Source organism: Orbicella faveolata, unplaced genomic scaffold, assembly GCF_042242905.1.
Source record: "Orbicella faveolata isolate gen_17 unplaced genomic scaffold, um_ofav_v1 contig_36, whole genome shotgun sequence".
NCBI lineage: Eukaryota > Metazoa > Cnidaria > Anthozoa > Scleractinia > Merulinidae > Orbicella > Orbicella faveolata.
This window is the reverse complement of record NW_028301565.1, coordinates 12,402,726-12,419,030: the sequence shown is the minus strand read 5'-3', so window position 1 is coordinate 12,419,030 and position 16,305 is coordinate 12,402,726. Positions and strand designations below refer to the sequence as shown.

At 38.0% G+C, this 16,305-nt stretch overlaps 2 protein-coding genes across 3 annotated transcripts; one reads left to right on the top strand and one right to left on the bottom strand.

Moving 5' to 3' along the window:
- The first annotated feature begins 284 nt into the window (after positions 1 to 284).
- LOC110064107 (kinesin-associated protein 3-like) lies at positions 285 to 12,211 on the top strand. Its single transcript, XM_020771109.2, has 17 exons — positions 285 to 463; positions 612 to 743; positions 2,026 to 2,180; positions 2,365 to 2,420; positions 2,931 to 3,072; positions 3,473 to 3,694; positions 4,212 to 4,289; positions 4,794 to 4,972; positions 5,275 to 5,328; positions 5,791 to 5,899; positions 5,993 to 6,093; positions 7,416 to 7,637; positions 8,234 to 8,399; positions 8,799 to 8,924; positions 9,688 to 9,786; positions 10,253 to 10,338; positions 10,667 to 12,211. The coding sequence occupies exons 1-17, from the start codon at positions 435 to 437 to the stop codon at positions 11,276 to 11,278; spliced, it is 2,568 nt and encodes an 855-aa protein (XP_020626768.1). The 5' UTR covers positions 285 to 434; the 3' UTR covers positions 11,279 to 12,211.
- A 1,255-nt stretch (positions 12,212 to 13,466) lies between these two features.
- LOC110064112 (uncharacterized) lies at positions 13,467 to 16,165 on the bottom strand. 2 transcript variants are annotated; one of them, XM_020771113.2, is made up of 6 exons: positions 15,893 to 16,160; positions 15,192 to 15,224; positions 14,833 to 14,874; positions 14,700 to 14,756; positions 14,053 to 14,124; positions 13,467 to 13,813 (listed from the first exon to the last, which is right to left on the bottom strand). In XM_020771113.2, exons 1-6 carry the CDS (start codon positions 16,049 to 16,051, stop codon positions 13,742 to 13,744), a joined length of 435 nt encoding a protein of 144 aa, XP_020626772.1. In that variant the 5' UTR covers positions 16,052 to 16,160; the 3' UTR covers positions 13,467 to 13,741. The 2 variants fall into 2 exon arrangements, with proteins under 2 accessions (XP_020626772.1, XP_020626773.1); XM_020771114.1 differs by lacking the exon at positions 14,833 to 14,874 and having other exon boundaries at positions 15,893 to 16,165.
- Between the last annotated feature and the right edge of the window lie 140 nt (positions 16,166 to 16,305).

Here is a 16,305-nt window from a genome sequence, read left to right as displayed (position 1 = left end):
TTTCCTAAGTGCCAGTTGAATCCATTGTCACGTCATAACGTTGACATAGCAACACGCGCGCGTTGACTAACGTATAAGCGCCCTGCTGACACTGAACGAACGCGCACTTTTGAGTAGACTTCAAGCTGCCCCTCTTTTTTCTAAGTACGCCAAAAATCACGCAAAAGAAAGCACAGGAAGAAAAATGGTCGCGCTAGGGCGAAAAAGGTCAAACAATGCAGCAAAACTGTGGGTAATCTTGAACTGATACAGGAGTCCGTTCCAATGATTTTCCATTCAAAGAACTACTCGACTTCCCAGCATTCAACGCGTGGAGTGTTATGAAAATGGCAGCTGAAGAAATGGTGACCTACATGTACAAGCCCTCCGAAGCGTTAAGGAGCCTTTATTTTAAAGTCTGGGAGAACATTTCCTAGCCTGAGCATAAGTTTAAAATGCAAGACGAAGCAAGATATCTAAAACGGTAAGGAATTTTGTGTGAAATAAGTGAATTGCTACAGAAGATTGAAGTGATGCTTGATGATCAGACTGGTTCATTGTACTATATATCTTTGCTTCGTCATGTTTAGCTTATTTCCGTTCATTTCTGACAAAGTTTCTTCTTCGTCTAGGAGGGTGAAGGGTGGAAATATCGATGCCCATCCCACAGAAAAAGCGATTGTTGTTAACTATGAGCTGGAAGCTGTTATTCTTGGCGAGATGGGAGAGCCCATGTTGGGCGAGCGGAAGGAGTGTCAGAAAATGTAAGTTAAAATGATATTAATTCAAGCTTAAAAGCTATTACTCCTTGCTGGTATATCGAAGGCATCGAAAAGAACGGTATCTGCAAGAAGCTGTGGTAAAATATTGACCACTTCAACACTAGAAAAATGGAAAAATTTCATAAAACTGCAAATTATTTTTCTTCCGCCGGCCATCAGTGGTAGTAGCGTTACTCGTTTCCTAGTTACGCATACCAGAATTGTGTACGTTTACAATGAATGCATCATGAGCAAAAAACCTCTTGGACACAAATTTGTTGCATTTTTTGTGAATTTTATTTTATATTCTGATGTTACTCCATGAAGAACAATTTTTTAAAACCTTTAATAGTACAAATAAGCTTGATTAAAAACAATAATCGAAAAATGTGTACTACCTATGTAAAACATCAGGATATGTTACATTGTAGTGATGTCACTTGACATTTTCCCTCCTAATAACATGCCTTCTATACCTGGTCAATGAAAAAAGCACTCAAAACATCTTTGTTGGAAACAAAGGTGTCTCAATCAAGAAACAACTTATCTCATATATTTGTCTGTTTCCCACAGCCAGGGGTTTCAGTAACATTTCAGCAAGGAGTCAATTGGTTTTCACAGGCAGCCAAAACTGCTTGATCTGAACGTCTTTATAAGAAAAACCTTTCCCTAGCTATAGGTACTCAAACTAGGAAGGCAAAATCATTTTCATGCCCGATCAATTTGCTCTGTGCCCAGCCCATAATGAAGCCCCTGCACAGTAATTCTCTTGTACTCCATTACCATGTGGAAAAGCACCTTCACTTGATCATTGGTTTCATTAACATTTTCAGTAGGAGGGCAACTGAGTTTCACAGGTGGGCAAAACTCTTTGAAGTGAGCTTATTTATAAGAAATACTTTCCTCTACATGGTCAAACCAGGCCGGCAAAATCATCCTCACAGCCAGTCAAATTGCCCAGTGCACGGCCCTTAATGAAGCACCCTGTGATCAAGGAGTTCTCCTTGAATAAGATCCCCCAGCATCATGAAATTTGAAATTAAAAGCACTCGTAATGAACTTAATATACATGAGGTAAGTGATGTAGGCATCACGGTATCCTTGCTCCTAGAATAATGAATTCATTCCATTTTGGTTTCTTATATAACTTGATTGGTTTATGCCTAAGTCTATATCAACAAAAGAATAACTTAGCCATAGGTATACTCATCATTAGAAGTCTTACAGTTATTGGCTGAATAACTTTTAAAGTTAATTAATTTTAAATTAATTACTTTGTTGACAGAATTCGTCTGCAGAGTCTGAATTCCACAACCAATATAGCAAAGTTAGCTACAGAAGTCATTGAAAAATGCAAGCTCATTCATCCCTCAAAACTTCCTGAAGTTGAGCAGTTGTTATACTACCTGCAGAACAGGAAGGATGCAGGCAAGACCAAAGGTGATTCACTTATTCTTAGCTTTTATTGAGAGATAATTCTGAATATGTCAGGTGATTGACTTGTGTTAAAGAATTTATACTGGATATGTGCCTTTCTGGGATTGTAACTTCATGATTCATGTCTTTTTGTTTAACTAGGCTTCTGACATCTATAAATACATGTACTCTTACTTATTCTCTGTAGGTAAAGAGAAAGGTGACAGCTTGAAAAATGCAGCTGCTGACTTTGAAGGCACTGAGGTACATGTTTATCAGTTTGTTCATGAAGCTTCTAAATCAAAGTAAAAGTAAAATTTTAATGATCTCTAATATTTTCTAGAATATTTGTGCTGAATAGCTTCTGACTGGTATCACAAGCGTAATTTCCAGGTTAACCTGATCAAAAATATACAAGCTGGGGATTAATGCCTTATAGCTATCCATGATAACCTTGTGAGTAGCAACCTCTGTCAAAAAAAAAAAAAATTCTCTGAATTGACACTTACCAAATAAAGGAGATGGGAATGGGTGACAATGATCCACTAAAGGTCAGTAAACAGAATATGCAACTAAAGCCAAATAATATGCACTCCATGAGAAAATAGGAAACTGGTAATCAGCATTGTTATCTAGGGAGTTAATTTTTTGACATATGAGGGGATTGAATTACAATGAAAAGATTGATGAAGGGGGCTGAGGTGACAGGGTCTCATGGTTAGTGCATTGGACTTAAGATCAGTTGTTTAATTATTTTCATTACCTTCACTCTAGCTTGATGAACAAGCCAACATTAACGACATAGAGGAATATGTAGAGTTACTCTATGAGGAACTTCCTGATAAGATTAGAGGAACAGCTCTCATCCTACAGCTGTCGAGAAATCCTGACAACTTGGAGGAGCTTGCAGTAAATGGTAATTTATAGTTTAATATCAATTGATACAAACAAGTGATAAAATTAAGTTTAAGTTGTAGCAGAACTGCTTGCTACATTCATGTAGATCTCTGTGCTTGTTGTACAGTGTCTTTTGTTAGCATTAAAGCAAATATGAGCCAGAAATTACTGGCAAAAAAATTATTTACTTTTCTTTAAAAGTGTGTCAGTTTTGCTTAATGTATATGTACATGTAGATACCTCTTTCAAATCTTCTTCTGTTTTCTGGCCTTGTCAGTGCTATACAGTTATCACTTACAGCACTTGTGTGAATTGGCTACATCATTGCCTCTGATCAGGCAAAAATATAATTGCAAATGCTGCAGTTTGAACTGGTTCAGAAGTAATTTTTTTTTCAATTCTTCTCCCCTCGTTTGCAGAACCTGTTTTGGGTGCCATGGCTAGAGTGTTGCGAGAGGACTGGAAGAAGAGCACAGAGTTAACCACCAACATTGTATACATATTCTTCTGTTTCTCCAGTTTCTCACAGTTTCATTCTATCATTATCCATTACAAGATTGGTGCAATGTGTGTGCAAGTCATGGAAAATGAGATTAAAAGATATGAGCAATGGTCTGCTGAGTTAGAGAAGAAGAAAAACAATATCCTTTCAGTGATCAGAATCTTACCAGTTTTAAATTTCTTCTTTATTGCAGGCCTTTTGGTTGCCAGTTTAAAGAAATAGCTAGGTTATTTTGAATTACTGGTAGATCTTTAAATTCCTGTTGGAGTGTGAGAAACATTTAGGTTCATTGATTTCAACAGTAGTTACTGAGAATTATAAGTAACAATTCCTTCCTGTCCCAGACAAACTGGTACTCTGTAGGCAGTGTAAGAGATAGAAGAGTTTACTAAATTCAATCTACTCTAACTATCTCATACCTGCTGGCTGGTTAAGTCATACTTCCCATGATCATAATGCATCAGTCTTTACGGATTTGTGTGTTTAACCACCTAGCATACTGTCTGTTCTACAGGCAGAGTTTGCATCCCAACTGTTAGTGATATATCACAATTCCTTCTAGTCAGATGCTGACCAACCAATAGGCTGAATGGCTGAAAAATTTTTTTTTTTCTCATTCAGTCTGTTACCACCATAATTTGCCTTAACATGCGTATGTAATAATAGAAAGGACTATGAAAAGGGCTACAAGAAATTTCTTGGTCTTGTGAAAAAACAAGAGCAACTGCTAAGAGGTAAACCTAGCATAATACATAACATACCAAACCAGAGAACAGCGTATTTGTATCAACAGATCAGTTGCAAATGCCATAATATCTTGAAATCCTTACTGGTTTGTAGAATGCATGTAAGCAAGAATGCAGAATGTCTTGTCTACTTTGCTTATGAAATCAGTCTCCTACATCACTGTTTTCTCCTGGCAACTGAAGATTATACACTAACTTATAGCAAATAAAATTCAGAGCATAGTGATATGTAAAGTAAATATCTTGATAGCAAAAATAACAGAGAGTATTTTCAGTCCATACCATACATGCTTCCCACTCTCTTTCTCTTGTAATTAAACTGACAGCTGGTGCAGTTTTCCTCATTCCCTTGGGTTATGGTCTATACCAATACTTTGAGTCACAGTAAAATGGCAGACATTATATGTTCACCTTTGTTTGATTCCATTTATGAATCCAGCATTTACTCTCCAGGTTTTTTACTTACATGTATTTTTGTTTTCATTCTTCTAGTTTTGTCATACCTACTGCTAAACCTTGCTGAAGATGCCAAGGTGGAGATGAAGATGAAAAACAAGAGGATTGTCTACATGTTGGTGCAGTTATTGCCAAGAGAAAATGTAGATCTACTGATTCTGGTTGTTTCCTTTCTGAAAAAGCTTAGTATCTTTGTGGAAAACAAAACTGAAATGGTGAGGGTCCGTTCCACTTGGTCAAGTAATCATAACCATTCCCATTAAAAAATATGTCTGATTAATGATTAATCAACAAGCCATTCAGTTAACAATACATGTAAGTAGCCCTGTAATATTCTGTTTTACAGTTTTCATAACAAGGACAACTATAGCTCTAAATTATCTTAAAAAACTTTTTGTTGGTTGTAACAACTTGTTTTTTATTTGGTATATTCAGTATAGACTCAAATATAAAATGAAGTCCTTAATTTTATTAACTCGCACATGTTTCTCTAACTTACAATAAAATTCTCTTCTAGGCTGACTGTGGCATATTGGAGAAGCTGGCCAATTTAATTCCTCACTCTAATGAGGTATTTTACATTGATTTTATAAACTCAAGATTTTTTAGTTACCTTCTTGTACATGTACACATTTAAACATGGAGCATGGGTCACTAAACAAAATTTTTTTATCATTTTAAGTCTCTTAGCTGTATGTATACATATCTCAATCAGTTTCGGAATTTAATTCATAGCAAAGTTAGAATGATTTCATTGTTGTTATTTTAAGCTCTTTTACTCTACTATCCCAGTATCTGATTTTTAATGGCTAATAGATTGATGCATAGCGCCTACATGTACAATCAATGTTTTGTTTAGACTAGCTGTGTGACTTTTTTCTACATGTGTACATGTAGCTCTTACTAGCACATTTTGTTTCTTACACTTGACTAGAAGTACCAACACACTGTTTGAATGTGTCTGTTATTATTTATATTTTTTACATACTGAGGGCCCTTATAAATACACAAGTTGTTCCCTGATCTATTTCAGGATCTACTGAACATTGCTCTTCGCCTGCTCCTTAACCTCTCCTTTGACACGGATTTGCGAGCTAAAGCTGTTAAAGCTGGACTACTACCAAAACTTGTGCTGCTTGTTTGTAAGTTATCTACATCATCATCATTGCAGTAACATCCCTTAGTAAATGAGAAAGTTGTACACTAATATGTGTGTTTTGTATTTTATCATTTAGCCAATGAAATTCACAGTGTTGTGGTACTTTGTATCCTGTACCACATCAGCATGGATGACAGATTCAAGTCCATGTTTACCTTCACAGATTGTATTCCTATTGTAAGTTTTTACCATGAGAAATGTCTTAAACATGGTTTGTATTTATGTAAAATTTCAGTCAGTCACACTTAGTATCATTTATTAATGGCAGTACATTTCTGCTTTAAGGACAGGGTTGCAGGGAAAAAAATTCTTCAAGGTCGGGGAAAAGTCAACATTGACACTTTGAAGAAGGGTCAGAGAAAATTGAAATAATTTAACACAGCTGATTTAATAGGCGAATCTTTGCTGACGTCATTGTTTACATTTTTCCTCATTAGCATACAACTCGACCCATGGAAGCTGTGGCCCTATATGAACTAAATGCAAAAGTTGAAAAAGCTGATTAATTTGAGTAAATTGTGCAATTTGCACCCCTTTGCAAGCAAAATTGAAGGAAATATCAGCCATCAAAAACTGCAAAATTGCTGTGTGGCGAAAAAGTTAATGAGCCATACATTTCTCTGTAAAATTTCGATTTTTTAGAAGAGAATTTCTCCGAAACTATTCTCTGTGTATTGGGCTCAAATTTTCAGAGATAACTGAAACTGTTATGCCCTTTCAATATTCAGAGCTTTTCTTTCATTAGCGTCATCAGATAGTGATAAGCAAAATGTTAATGAGGCAAAAAGTGTAAACAAAGATTCGCCTATACCATTGATGACTGGGAGAAGCATTTGGAGTCACTGTGAACTTAATGATGTTTTTCCTTAATAAAGAGGGAAATTTTGTTGAAAACTTAACAGTCTTAATGCATGGCTGGAAAGGACAGCTTTAAAGGGAGGCCACAATCCGCTACTAGATCTTACATTTTGTATTTCTTTGATCAGGGCAATTTGATTTTTATCAGGGGAAAATCAGGGAGAAGTCAAGGAATTTTGAAATGTGATTTCTGTGTCAACGGTGAAGGACCTTGCTCAGTCCATAGACCCTTTTCATATATGGCTGCCAATTTACAAGTGTGCAACTGCGCATGTAATTTAGCCTCAATAATCTCGTTTGAGAGTAAAAATTCTTTCGAATTATCACCTTAAAAATGAGGTTAGTGAGGCTAATTTTAATACTTAAAAAAGAATTTCTAAATAGCAGTCATTTATGAAAATGATCTATTATATCTGATCCTTCTTAACTAACCAGAAACAGTTGTTGGTCAATGTTGACACAGTTTGCTATTGGAATTGGTTTGAACATAAACTATTTCTAAAGTTATTGATCCCAAGACGACAATTGATCCCTCCTTGGTTCAAGCCACTTCCGAAGTTTTGATAGAAACTTGAAGTAACACTTCATGCAAAAGGTTGTAAAACAGGTGTTAACATCTTATGTTTATGGCATGTTTTTAGATGATGAGGATGATGCTGGAGTGTCCAGGAGATCGTATTGACTTGGAGCTGATTGCATTAGGCATAAACCTGGCAGCTAACAAAAGAAATGCTCAGCTGATTTGTGAAGGGCCTGGCTTGAGGCTTCTGATGAGAAGAGCATTCAAGTTTAATGATCCTTTATTACTGAAGATGATCAGGAATATCTCACAGCATGATGGACCTACCAAGGCTCAGTTTGTGGTGAGTAATATATACTCATGCCAATATGGAAGGTTTGACCAATCAGGAGGTTGGATGCAGTGGGATTTTTCCTCTAATCTGTCTCAGATTGCGGTCATTTTTCCCAAAATGTTTGCTGAAAACAGAGCATGTATTTTTTTAGCCTGAATGACAAGAGCGGGAGAGGTGTTATGAGTGAATTTCAAGCCGGGGTTGCTTATGCTATTTAAGATAAAGAAGGTTGCTAGAATGGCCTAATTCTGCTGTTTTAAGGAGGATAATCAGGCCTTCGATGGCTTGTTTGAGGACCGAATTAAACAAAGCCTCCAGTAACTTGAAGCAGTCCACACTTCTCAGAAGTTTTGAATGTAAGTGGATATAAAATGGCCTGCTGGCAGGGTCTTGTTTAGGCCACATGCAAAATTGATGTATACAAACCCTGGCCAGTGTATCATTTGGTAGCCTCATATTTCTGGCGGAGACTAGTGACAGCCAGAAATACGCCTGCGTTCACAGGCTAATGATTTGGTAAATTTTCATTTGCTCTGGCAAGATGTTCCTTGTATAAGGTGTGTGGTTGTAATATACATATAATTTATACCACTGTAACTACACAGGAACACATTGGTGACCTTGCTAAAGCCGTGCAGACCGGACCAGATGAAGAGTTTGTACTAGAAGCACTTGGAATATTAGGAAACCTTACAGTAGAAGATGTTAACTTCCAGCAGCTGTTAACAGATTATGACATGTTAAATTACATTAAAACTAAGTTACAGCCAGGTGAGAAGTAGCTATTTGTTGTTCATAAACTTAAAATAAGTTTGGGTGCTTTACCATTACGTCAGTCAGAGAAACACAAACAAAAACTGGCCAATACAGTAACCTTATATTGTTGAAGACAGGTTACACGCTTGTTAACACAGAGTTTGTGGAGTGTTCAATCATTATTTTGGCTTGGGTAATAAAGGTCTGATTTTTTTAGTTACGCATCTCTACAACTGTTGACTAAAAAAAAAACAGTCTCTCTCTCGAGTCTTTCTTGTTGGCTTGGGTAAGCTGTTCATTTAACTGAGCTTCAAAAGTGTAATTTAAATGTGACTGGGTCAGTTTCCACGCTTAGGCTCTAAAACTTGATAACTGTTTGTCAATAGTTTGTTTTGTGAAATGTTTTGTTTGTAGGAGTGGCAGAGGATGACCTTGTTCTTGAAGTTGTGATCTTAATTGGTACGGTGTCGTTAGATGATGAGTGTGCTACTGTGTTTGCCAGAGAAGGAATCATACAAATGCTTATAGACCTGTTGAATGGTAAGAATCACCATCAGGTATACGTATTCGGGTTGATGCTACTCTGTAGCTTGCACCAAGTGTACATTTTCATTCCTTTAAGCGTTAGAAAGAGAGAAATAATACACAATGACTTACTTAATTCTGTAGAGCAGTTTTCACTTGCATGTTAAAAGCAATTCGCATTTCCTTTGGTTTTACATTGCTATGCTAAGCAATTGGCTTAAAAACCTCGCTCCACTTTGCCATCCAATCATAAATAAAACCAAAACCAATCGTCACTTGCTCGCACGCTTCTCCCCCCTCTTCGCGTCAGCTACATACCTTTGCTTCCAGTTTTGATTGGCTGATGGATTGTATGCATCCTTTGTGATTGGCCAGGGTGATTACTTTGGTCTTCATTTTACGACATTCCGTTGGAAACTCTCTAACAGGCAGCAAGTAAACAGAAGAAAGGGGCGAGAGGAGTCCCGGAAGATTTTGTATCAAGACGGGAAAAGTCACTATTACTTTTCACGGTTTTTCAACTGATTGGTCGAAGAGATAACATTCGCATTCTTACTGGTTCGGGTGAAAGTTTTGGTAAGCAGGTTTAGAGCCGTATAAGTCGTATATTCAAGGTAAATGTGATGGGACTTACCAACATATGCTACAACATGAGAGACTCGTGCACTTTGTGCCCAACATTGCGAACATCATTCTCGCTTTTGAAACTTTTTCAGCTGTTATTTGCAGTAGATTTGATTTACTGATGTCGTAGATAACGTACCTTTTATCTTCACAGCAAAACAAGAGGATGACGAGGTTGTGTTACAAATAGTTTATGTTTTCTACCAAATGATATTTCACAAAGCGACCAGGGAGGTCATTATCAAACAAACACGTATCCTTTACACTAACAAATGCCTGTGAACAATTTTATATATACTGTGTGATATGAAGAAATGGATAGCTTGCACTCTGTTAAAATTTGAAAAAACGTTGAGATTTTAAAGTGAAAACGAAGAATACTGCACTCCGAGTCATTTTGTTAGAATTCACTCCTTCTCTCTGAAGAGTTGCATGTTAAAAACCGCAAATTTATCTCACAAGGTAACTAACTCCGCAATTGTAAAGGCAATTTAAACTAGTTCACTGACAATGGAAGAAGCAAAGTCGCTCGCATTTTAATGGTGAGTTCCATCTCTTCTTACTGATAGACGTGCCCTTCTTTGGTGATGTTGTGACTGTCCCCTAACTAATGAATGTCTCAATTCTCATAACCTGTTTTCTTTCCGATACATTCACACTGTAAGGAGAAGTTACGTGTTGCACAGTCTTAAGAATTTAGCCTTAACGTTGTTTGTCAGAGGCTCCAGCTTATCTTATTGATCTGATGCATGACAAGAACACAGAAATACGCAAAGTTTGTGATCAGACGCTGGATATCATCATGGTAATGTTTATAGTTGTTTACTGTTTAGAATTAGCATTTTAGCATTTTAGTTCATACATGCGAGCAGAGTCTCCGATCTTCCCAGAAAAATCAGTCACGAAGAATTTTTTAGGAAGATTGGAGACTCTGCTCGCAGGGTTATAGATAGCAAGATGTCTCCAAGTTTTTCTGCCTTGCGCATGCCTAAAAGGACCTTTACCACATACACGTATGAAGTTACTAACTTTACGTTTGTCCCAAATACTATTTTTTCAACTCGAAGGAGTTCCCAACACTTGCAAATGATAGACTTTCATAGGGTAAATCCAAGTCCTCTTTCTTATTCCAGGAGTATGATGAAGAATGGGCGAAGAAGATCCAAGGGGAGAAGTTTCGCTGGCACAACTCTCAGTGGCTAGAGATGATAGAAAACAGAGTGCCGATAGATGACAGTGAAGGCTTGATGTACGGTGAAGACGCTTTCATGGATGGTGATCCGTTTGACAGACCCGAGCTCTTCTACGGTCATCCGGGATACGACGACCCTGTCACGCTCATGTCGCGTGAAGGCGCCATGACCCCGGATTACATGATGGAGGATCCGGGCGAGTACGGGATGTATAATGGCGAGGCATACTTGAATCCCGGGGGACATCCAGTCAGTCCCTATGCCATGGCGCAATATCAGGGATACCCTAATGACGGCATGGGATATTTAACAGCAGAGGAAGCAGCCATGGGCACGTGGGGACATTTAATAGATGACGATCCTGACCAGGGGTCTTATGGTCCCCCGCAAGGTCAGGTCGCTCGGCCCAGTAGCCGGTATGGTCGGCCTGTGTCACCGGGTTATGCAGAGGCCTACGGGGCTGAACTAGTAGAACCTGATACAGATATGTATGGGCGGCCTGTGTCGAGAATGAGATCGAGCTATGATGAAATGCAGTATGGTTACAGATAATAGTGTTGAGTACGCGCCATTGTCATCACAGGCGCTAAATCAGCGTTACCCTCTTTCTTGATCCTCGCCATTTGTTTGCCCCGGTTGAGTTACACTGACAATTTTTCTGGTCATCTCTGAGTTTCCGAGCATCTTCGTTGATCTACCTCGTTCCCAGGTTGTTTTCTCTTGTCCCCGTCCTCAGCATACGGGGAAAAGAAGAAAAAAAGAGCCTAGAAATAAGAGTGTCAGTCAATGGATTGTTTTGGTGTAAGCTTTCTTCGGCTCTTTACTTTTCTTTTAGTCTGTTCAAAGACTTATTCTGTTCAAGAAAATAACAGATGAAAAGAAATTGGCGGTTTAGGGCAGACTAGTTAGTCTGAACATAAAAAGCCGAGTTGGAATTGTAACTTCTCTTCATAACTAACTGAAATACTAGGTTCTGGAAGTCAATGATCTGATCATCTCAGGAAAAGTGACTTAAATTGTTAAATCAAAGTATTCGAAGATGAATTGTAAAAAAATTGTGGAAAACTGTTAAAAGAATTTTGATGGCTACCTTAAGTCTTCGGGGCTTATCTCGTTTTTTCGTTTGTTTGTCTCGAACGCATTACCGAATTTTTATTTATTGTGAGCGTCGTTTCTGGTTAGACGAACCTCTGTAGATTGTTGGAGCGTGTTACTTCCCAGTCAGTCTCTGACTAATTCCAAAATTCTCTTTACCTTCTTATAAGTATTTTTAGCTGTCAGGTGATGAGAATGAAGTAGTTAAGTATCTCAGGGAAATTTCTTGATTTCATTTAAATTCTCCCGAGGTGGATTAGTGAATATGTGTGATCACGGCAAGGAGAATTTTGGAAACAATCATTGTAAATTTGTAAAGCAGCTGGCTTTTTCATTTCGTCATTAGTGCGGGACCATCTTTAAAATACGATTAAATCTACTGAAAATATGTGTGGGTGTCTGTCTCAATGGGAGTCGTGTCTATTTTCTTTTTCACTTGATATAAACTCGAGGCTTTCACGTGTATTTAACAAGTCAGTATGTAACAGGCGATAACAGAGCTGCCTAAAAGGGTGGCTAAGCGCTCTCAAAAGCCGGGTTTGTTTATAAGGCTTGTAATCGGGCTCTTCGTTACTTTGGTGTGTACATTCAGTTGAAGTAGCAGCTATGTGTGTCCCGGTACTCGCGCTACCCGCAGTTGCTAAAAACGAGTCATCATTAGAAACAAGCTGACAAGACGACTTCCTGAGCATCTTCGTTGCTCATTCAGCTCCCGAGATCGAGAACCCGATGACTTCCGGAGTGGCCTCGAAAGACGCTATTTGTACAGACCATTTCAAAACGCGCATCCAAGTTTGCCAGTTTTAGATAGAACGAGGACTGCTGTAAAGTTCACAAGGATCGCAGGGGAAAAATAGTTTAACACAGGATCATTTGCCGTTTTTCGGAAACATTCGTAGGTAGCCGAAGACGACTTTTCGAATTTTTTTGGACCCGCGAGCACTCGTCAATCATTCCTGAGCGCTGGTAGTCGAATTTCATGAATGAGAAGACATTAGACATTTTCTGTAGGAATATAATTTTAATTAACGTTTCTTCCTTCCTAACTCTTAGTTGTGTTTTGCGATAAGTGCATTCAGGAGGTCTGTTTTGGTCTTTTAAAAAGAGAAGGTTTAACTGGTTTCTTACAAAGCAAAGGTCGTAGGATATTTACACTCTTGCCGCGTTATTGTCCTGATATCAGAGCCCTCAAGACAGCACTTTACCTTCCCTCCCCCTGCCCGGCGCATCATTTTTTGGTTTAGCGCTTTGAGAGCGCGAGTCGCGGGTTATATTGCACGTTACATGCACGAGTCGCGCGTTACATGGTTTGCGAGTTATTCAGTCTCGCATTGTCAGTTGGAGGAAGCCGTGGGGCTCAAGTTGCTACACGTTTTAAAAACAATATTTAAGGATGCGACCTATGTGTAGGCCGTTTTATTCAGTGAATTTCCTTTGTTCTTTAGTTTTATCACCGGTGTGGTTTCCGAGTTTCTAAGTATACTTTGAGGTTCTTGTTTGAATTGTGTTTTTAGTAAAGGGGTTAATGCGTCAGTACTAGCTTCTTTTGTGCGAAGAGGCGCGCGCAAAGAGTGCCAAACTTTCATCGTGATGAAGGCAGATTAAGTCTAGAAAAAGGTGATTGAAACACTTACAAAGACAAATATTTAGCGGTTTAAAGCATCAGTCTTTAATATAAATGCAAAATTTAAGAGTAGCTGACACGTTTTGTAAAAAAAATCCTGAAGAAACCAAAACACTCTAACAAATGCAGTTTTTTGTTATTTTTCGTAAAAAAAGCAAAAATTGTTTATTTGATTAAGCATAACCCAAAGGTAAAAAGTAATTCCGTAACAAATATCCCACATAGAAAATCTTTGCTTTCTAAACTACACCATGCACCATAATATAAGCAATTTGGGTACGTTCCATGAAGGAAAACTATTTCTTGGCGAACTCTGGGTCATCCGAGTCAGAATTTAATCCCAGCTTATTCGCCAAAGCGTCTCTAACCTGAAAAAAAGACAAGACAATTTGACTCATCGGGAGAAACCTTAAACTTGCGTTAGTGTTACTCTCGTGATTCAGTCCAACCTGTGTGGGTGATGGGCATTTAGTCAAGTAAAGAATTGATTGGAATGAGAGATTTAGAGAAAATCGTCGAAGAAATAAAAAACAAAACAAAACTGTTGGAGAGTTTTGTAAGCTCTTCCTAACACATAGATAAAGTGACTTCTAATAGAGGCTCTTACCGATTGGTTTGAGTCACCACTGCCTTCCTCCTCGCCTTTTGAAGGAGGAGTTTTTTCTATAATGGTGTCCACCTGAAATGATTCATAACAAGAGAATGGTCAACATTCGATTTCTGCTTACAACAATCAACAGATTGTCAAGCAATACAGCCACGACAATTTAGCAGAATTCATCAATTAGGGGCTATATTTCTCGTTGTATTACGAAATTTTAAGAACGCAAAAATAATCAAAAGATAATTTAAAGACAATATTTTAAGCTGTGGACATCAAGCACTCAGGACAATATCTCTGGAAGGTACGATTGCAACGTGATATTCAAGTCGACCAATCCTGCTGGCAAACGTGGACTGGGTGCCATATATGACGTAGCAAGTAATTTCATGTTACAGGGATTGCTGACCTATCATTTTTTAATGGGGGGGGGGGGGGGTGGGATCTGATTTGATTTTCTCTGTTTGACTCCTGCGATGCATATGAGAATAAAATATCATCATTTCTAACGTCTGTGAATGAAACAGAATTATATACAATCCTCTCCTAGTACCTGCAGCTCTATCAACACATTCCGGCGAGGAAAGGAAGTACAATTAAGAAAATAGGAAAAACGGAATACTTGAGAATTATTTTAAAAATTTATAGCTTACTGGTGGGCGCTTCCCTCCGCTTCCCTCCAAACCAGTTTGGTTCGCGTCATCATCATCCTGAAATAAAACCATTAGATATATAACAGTCAAATTTAACGAAGAAGAAAAACAACAATGAAACAATGATAATTGCCTTAAAACCATCGGGATCCCTTAGTTCGCCATCATCATGTTCCTGTCAAAAAAAGAGGCTATGTTCGTTTTCACTGGTTCTGTAATTTCAGCGATAAGCAGATTTATAGCTACAAAAGTCTCTGACTAAAGCAAAAAACTCTCCTATTTAATTCCTGTATGTTTCTTTTAACTTCGTTTCTGAGAATTTGGTGGCACATTAAGACAAATGAGACAATATATTCTATTTTTCATGCCCTATTCTCTTCACTTACTCCTTGATATTGTAGTGATATTAAAAAGAGAAATTGGCGGATTGATCACTTGGGGATCAAAAGAAGGTTCACCTGACACAAGATTTTATTTGCATGGAATACATACCTCTGGGATAAAGTCTTCGTCATCTTCCATGTCCTGCATGTGAAGAAACAAAATACTACCATCAACAAAACGATATTTAGGTGTACAACAATCTCAAACGTTTGTTCAGGTTCTTTTTTATGGCAAATAACCATTGCGGGAGAGAGAATTCTCTGCCCAGAAGTAGTTTGAAAACGAAATTTAGCACTAAATCTCACGTGTGTCTGCATTGATAGCAGATTTAGTCAAAAGAAGTGCTTAATTTATCCGCTTTTTATGTACTGAGAGGCAGGGCATGGTATTCTCTAAGGTACAAAAAAAAAAATGATACGCGCTACTAACATTATCAGATATTTTCTCAGTATCAAACCCCTGTTAGTTTAAGGTTAAAACTCGTGTAATTCAATCAATTATCCGATTTCAACTCGCGGTGACAAACATTTTTGGAAGCAATTTTAAGAATTCAAATTATCAACACAAGAATAAAGAAATGATGAGCGCACGGTCATGCGGTAAGTGAATATTCCAATTATTTCGGTGTGTCTCTGAATTTTGTTTGGCCCAGAAAACTCGCTATTTCGTTTGTTTGGGTAAGAGTTAGCTATGATGAATTCTCGTACGTTAAAATCTGAATTTTCCAGAGTAATGTTACTAACAAATCTTCATGTGACAATAAATTCGACCCTGACTCAACCAAAACAAATTTACTCAATTTAACTTACGTTGTCTTCTTCGTCCTCAACATAATCGTCTGGCGTGTCCTCGACCATCTGTCCATCGTTTGCGTTCAGATCGTCAAAGTTGGGCTGTATGTCGTCTTCGTCACCGAGAACGAAGCACAGTGAGGTAAGAACCAAAAGGGAAAGAAGAAACAATTTCATTGTCGAACTGATCGCTCAGGAAGACTTGGTGATTCAAACTTGCTCTCCACAGAAGCTCCTTCAGTTTAGCACCTAAGCTGAGAATGTGGTTGGTGAAAGATGAGCACAAATTTTCTTCCATGGTCACAAGGACACGACTGCGTTATCTTGCAACGGGAATATTCTTGTTTGCATTTATTAAAAGTTTGTTTATATTTTTGACAAAGTTCTTTTGTTTTAATTTGACATCGATTTCCGGGTTTGTTCAACTTTAC

Coding starts and splice junctions, on each gene's coding strand:
- LOC110064112 (XM_020771113.2), bottom strand. CDS start 16,051: ATGAAATTGTTTCTTCTTTCCCTTTTGGTTCTTACCTCACTGTGCTTC. Junction 14,875..15,191: donor ACGAAGACTTTATCCCAGAG/GTATGTATTCCA, acceptor TTTTTTTGACAG/GAACATGATGATGGCGAACT. Junction 14,125..14,699: donor GCGGAGGGAAGCGCCCACCA/GTAAGCTATAAA, acceptor GAATCATTTCAG/GTGGACACCATTATAGAAAA.
- LOC110064107 (XM_020771109.2), top strand. CDS start 435: ATGCAAGACGAAGCAAGATATCTAAAACG. Junction 4,973..5,274: donor TGGAAAACAAAACTGAAATG/GTGAGGGTCCGT, acceptor ATTCTCTTCTAG/GCTGACTGTGGCATATTGGA. Junction 10,339..10,666: donor AGACGCTGGATATCATCATG/GTAATGTTTATA, acceptor TTCTTATTCCAG/GAGTATGATGAAGAATGGGC.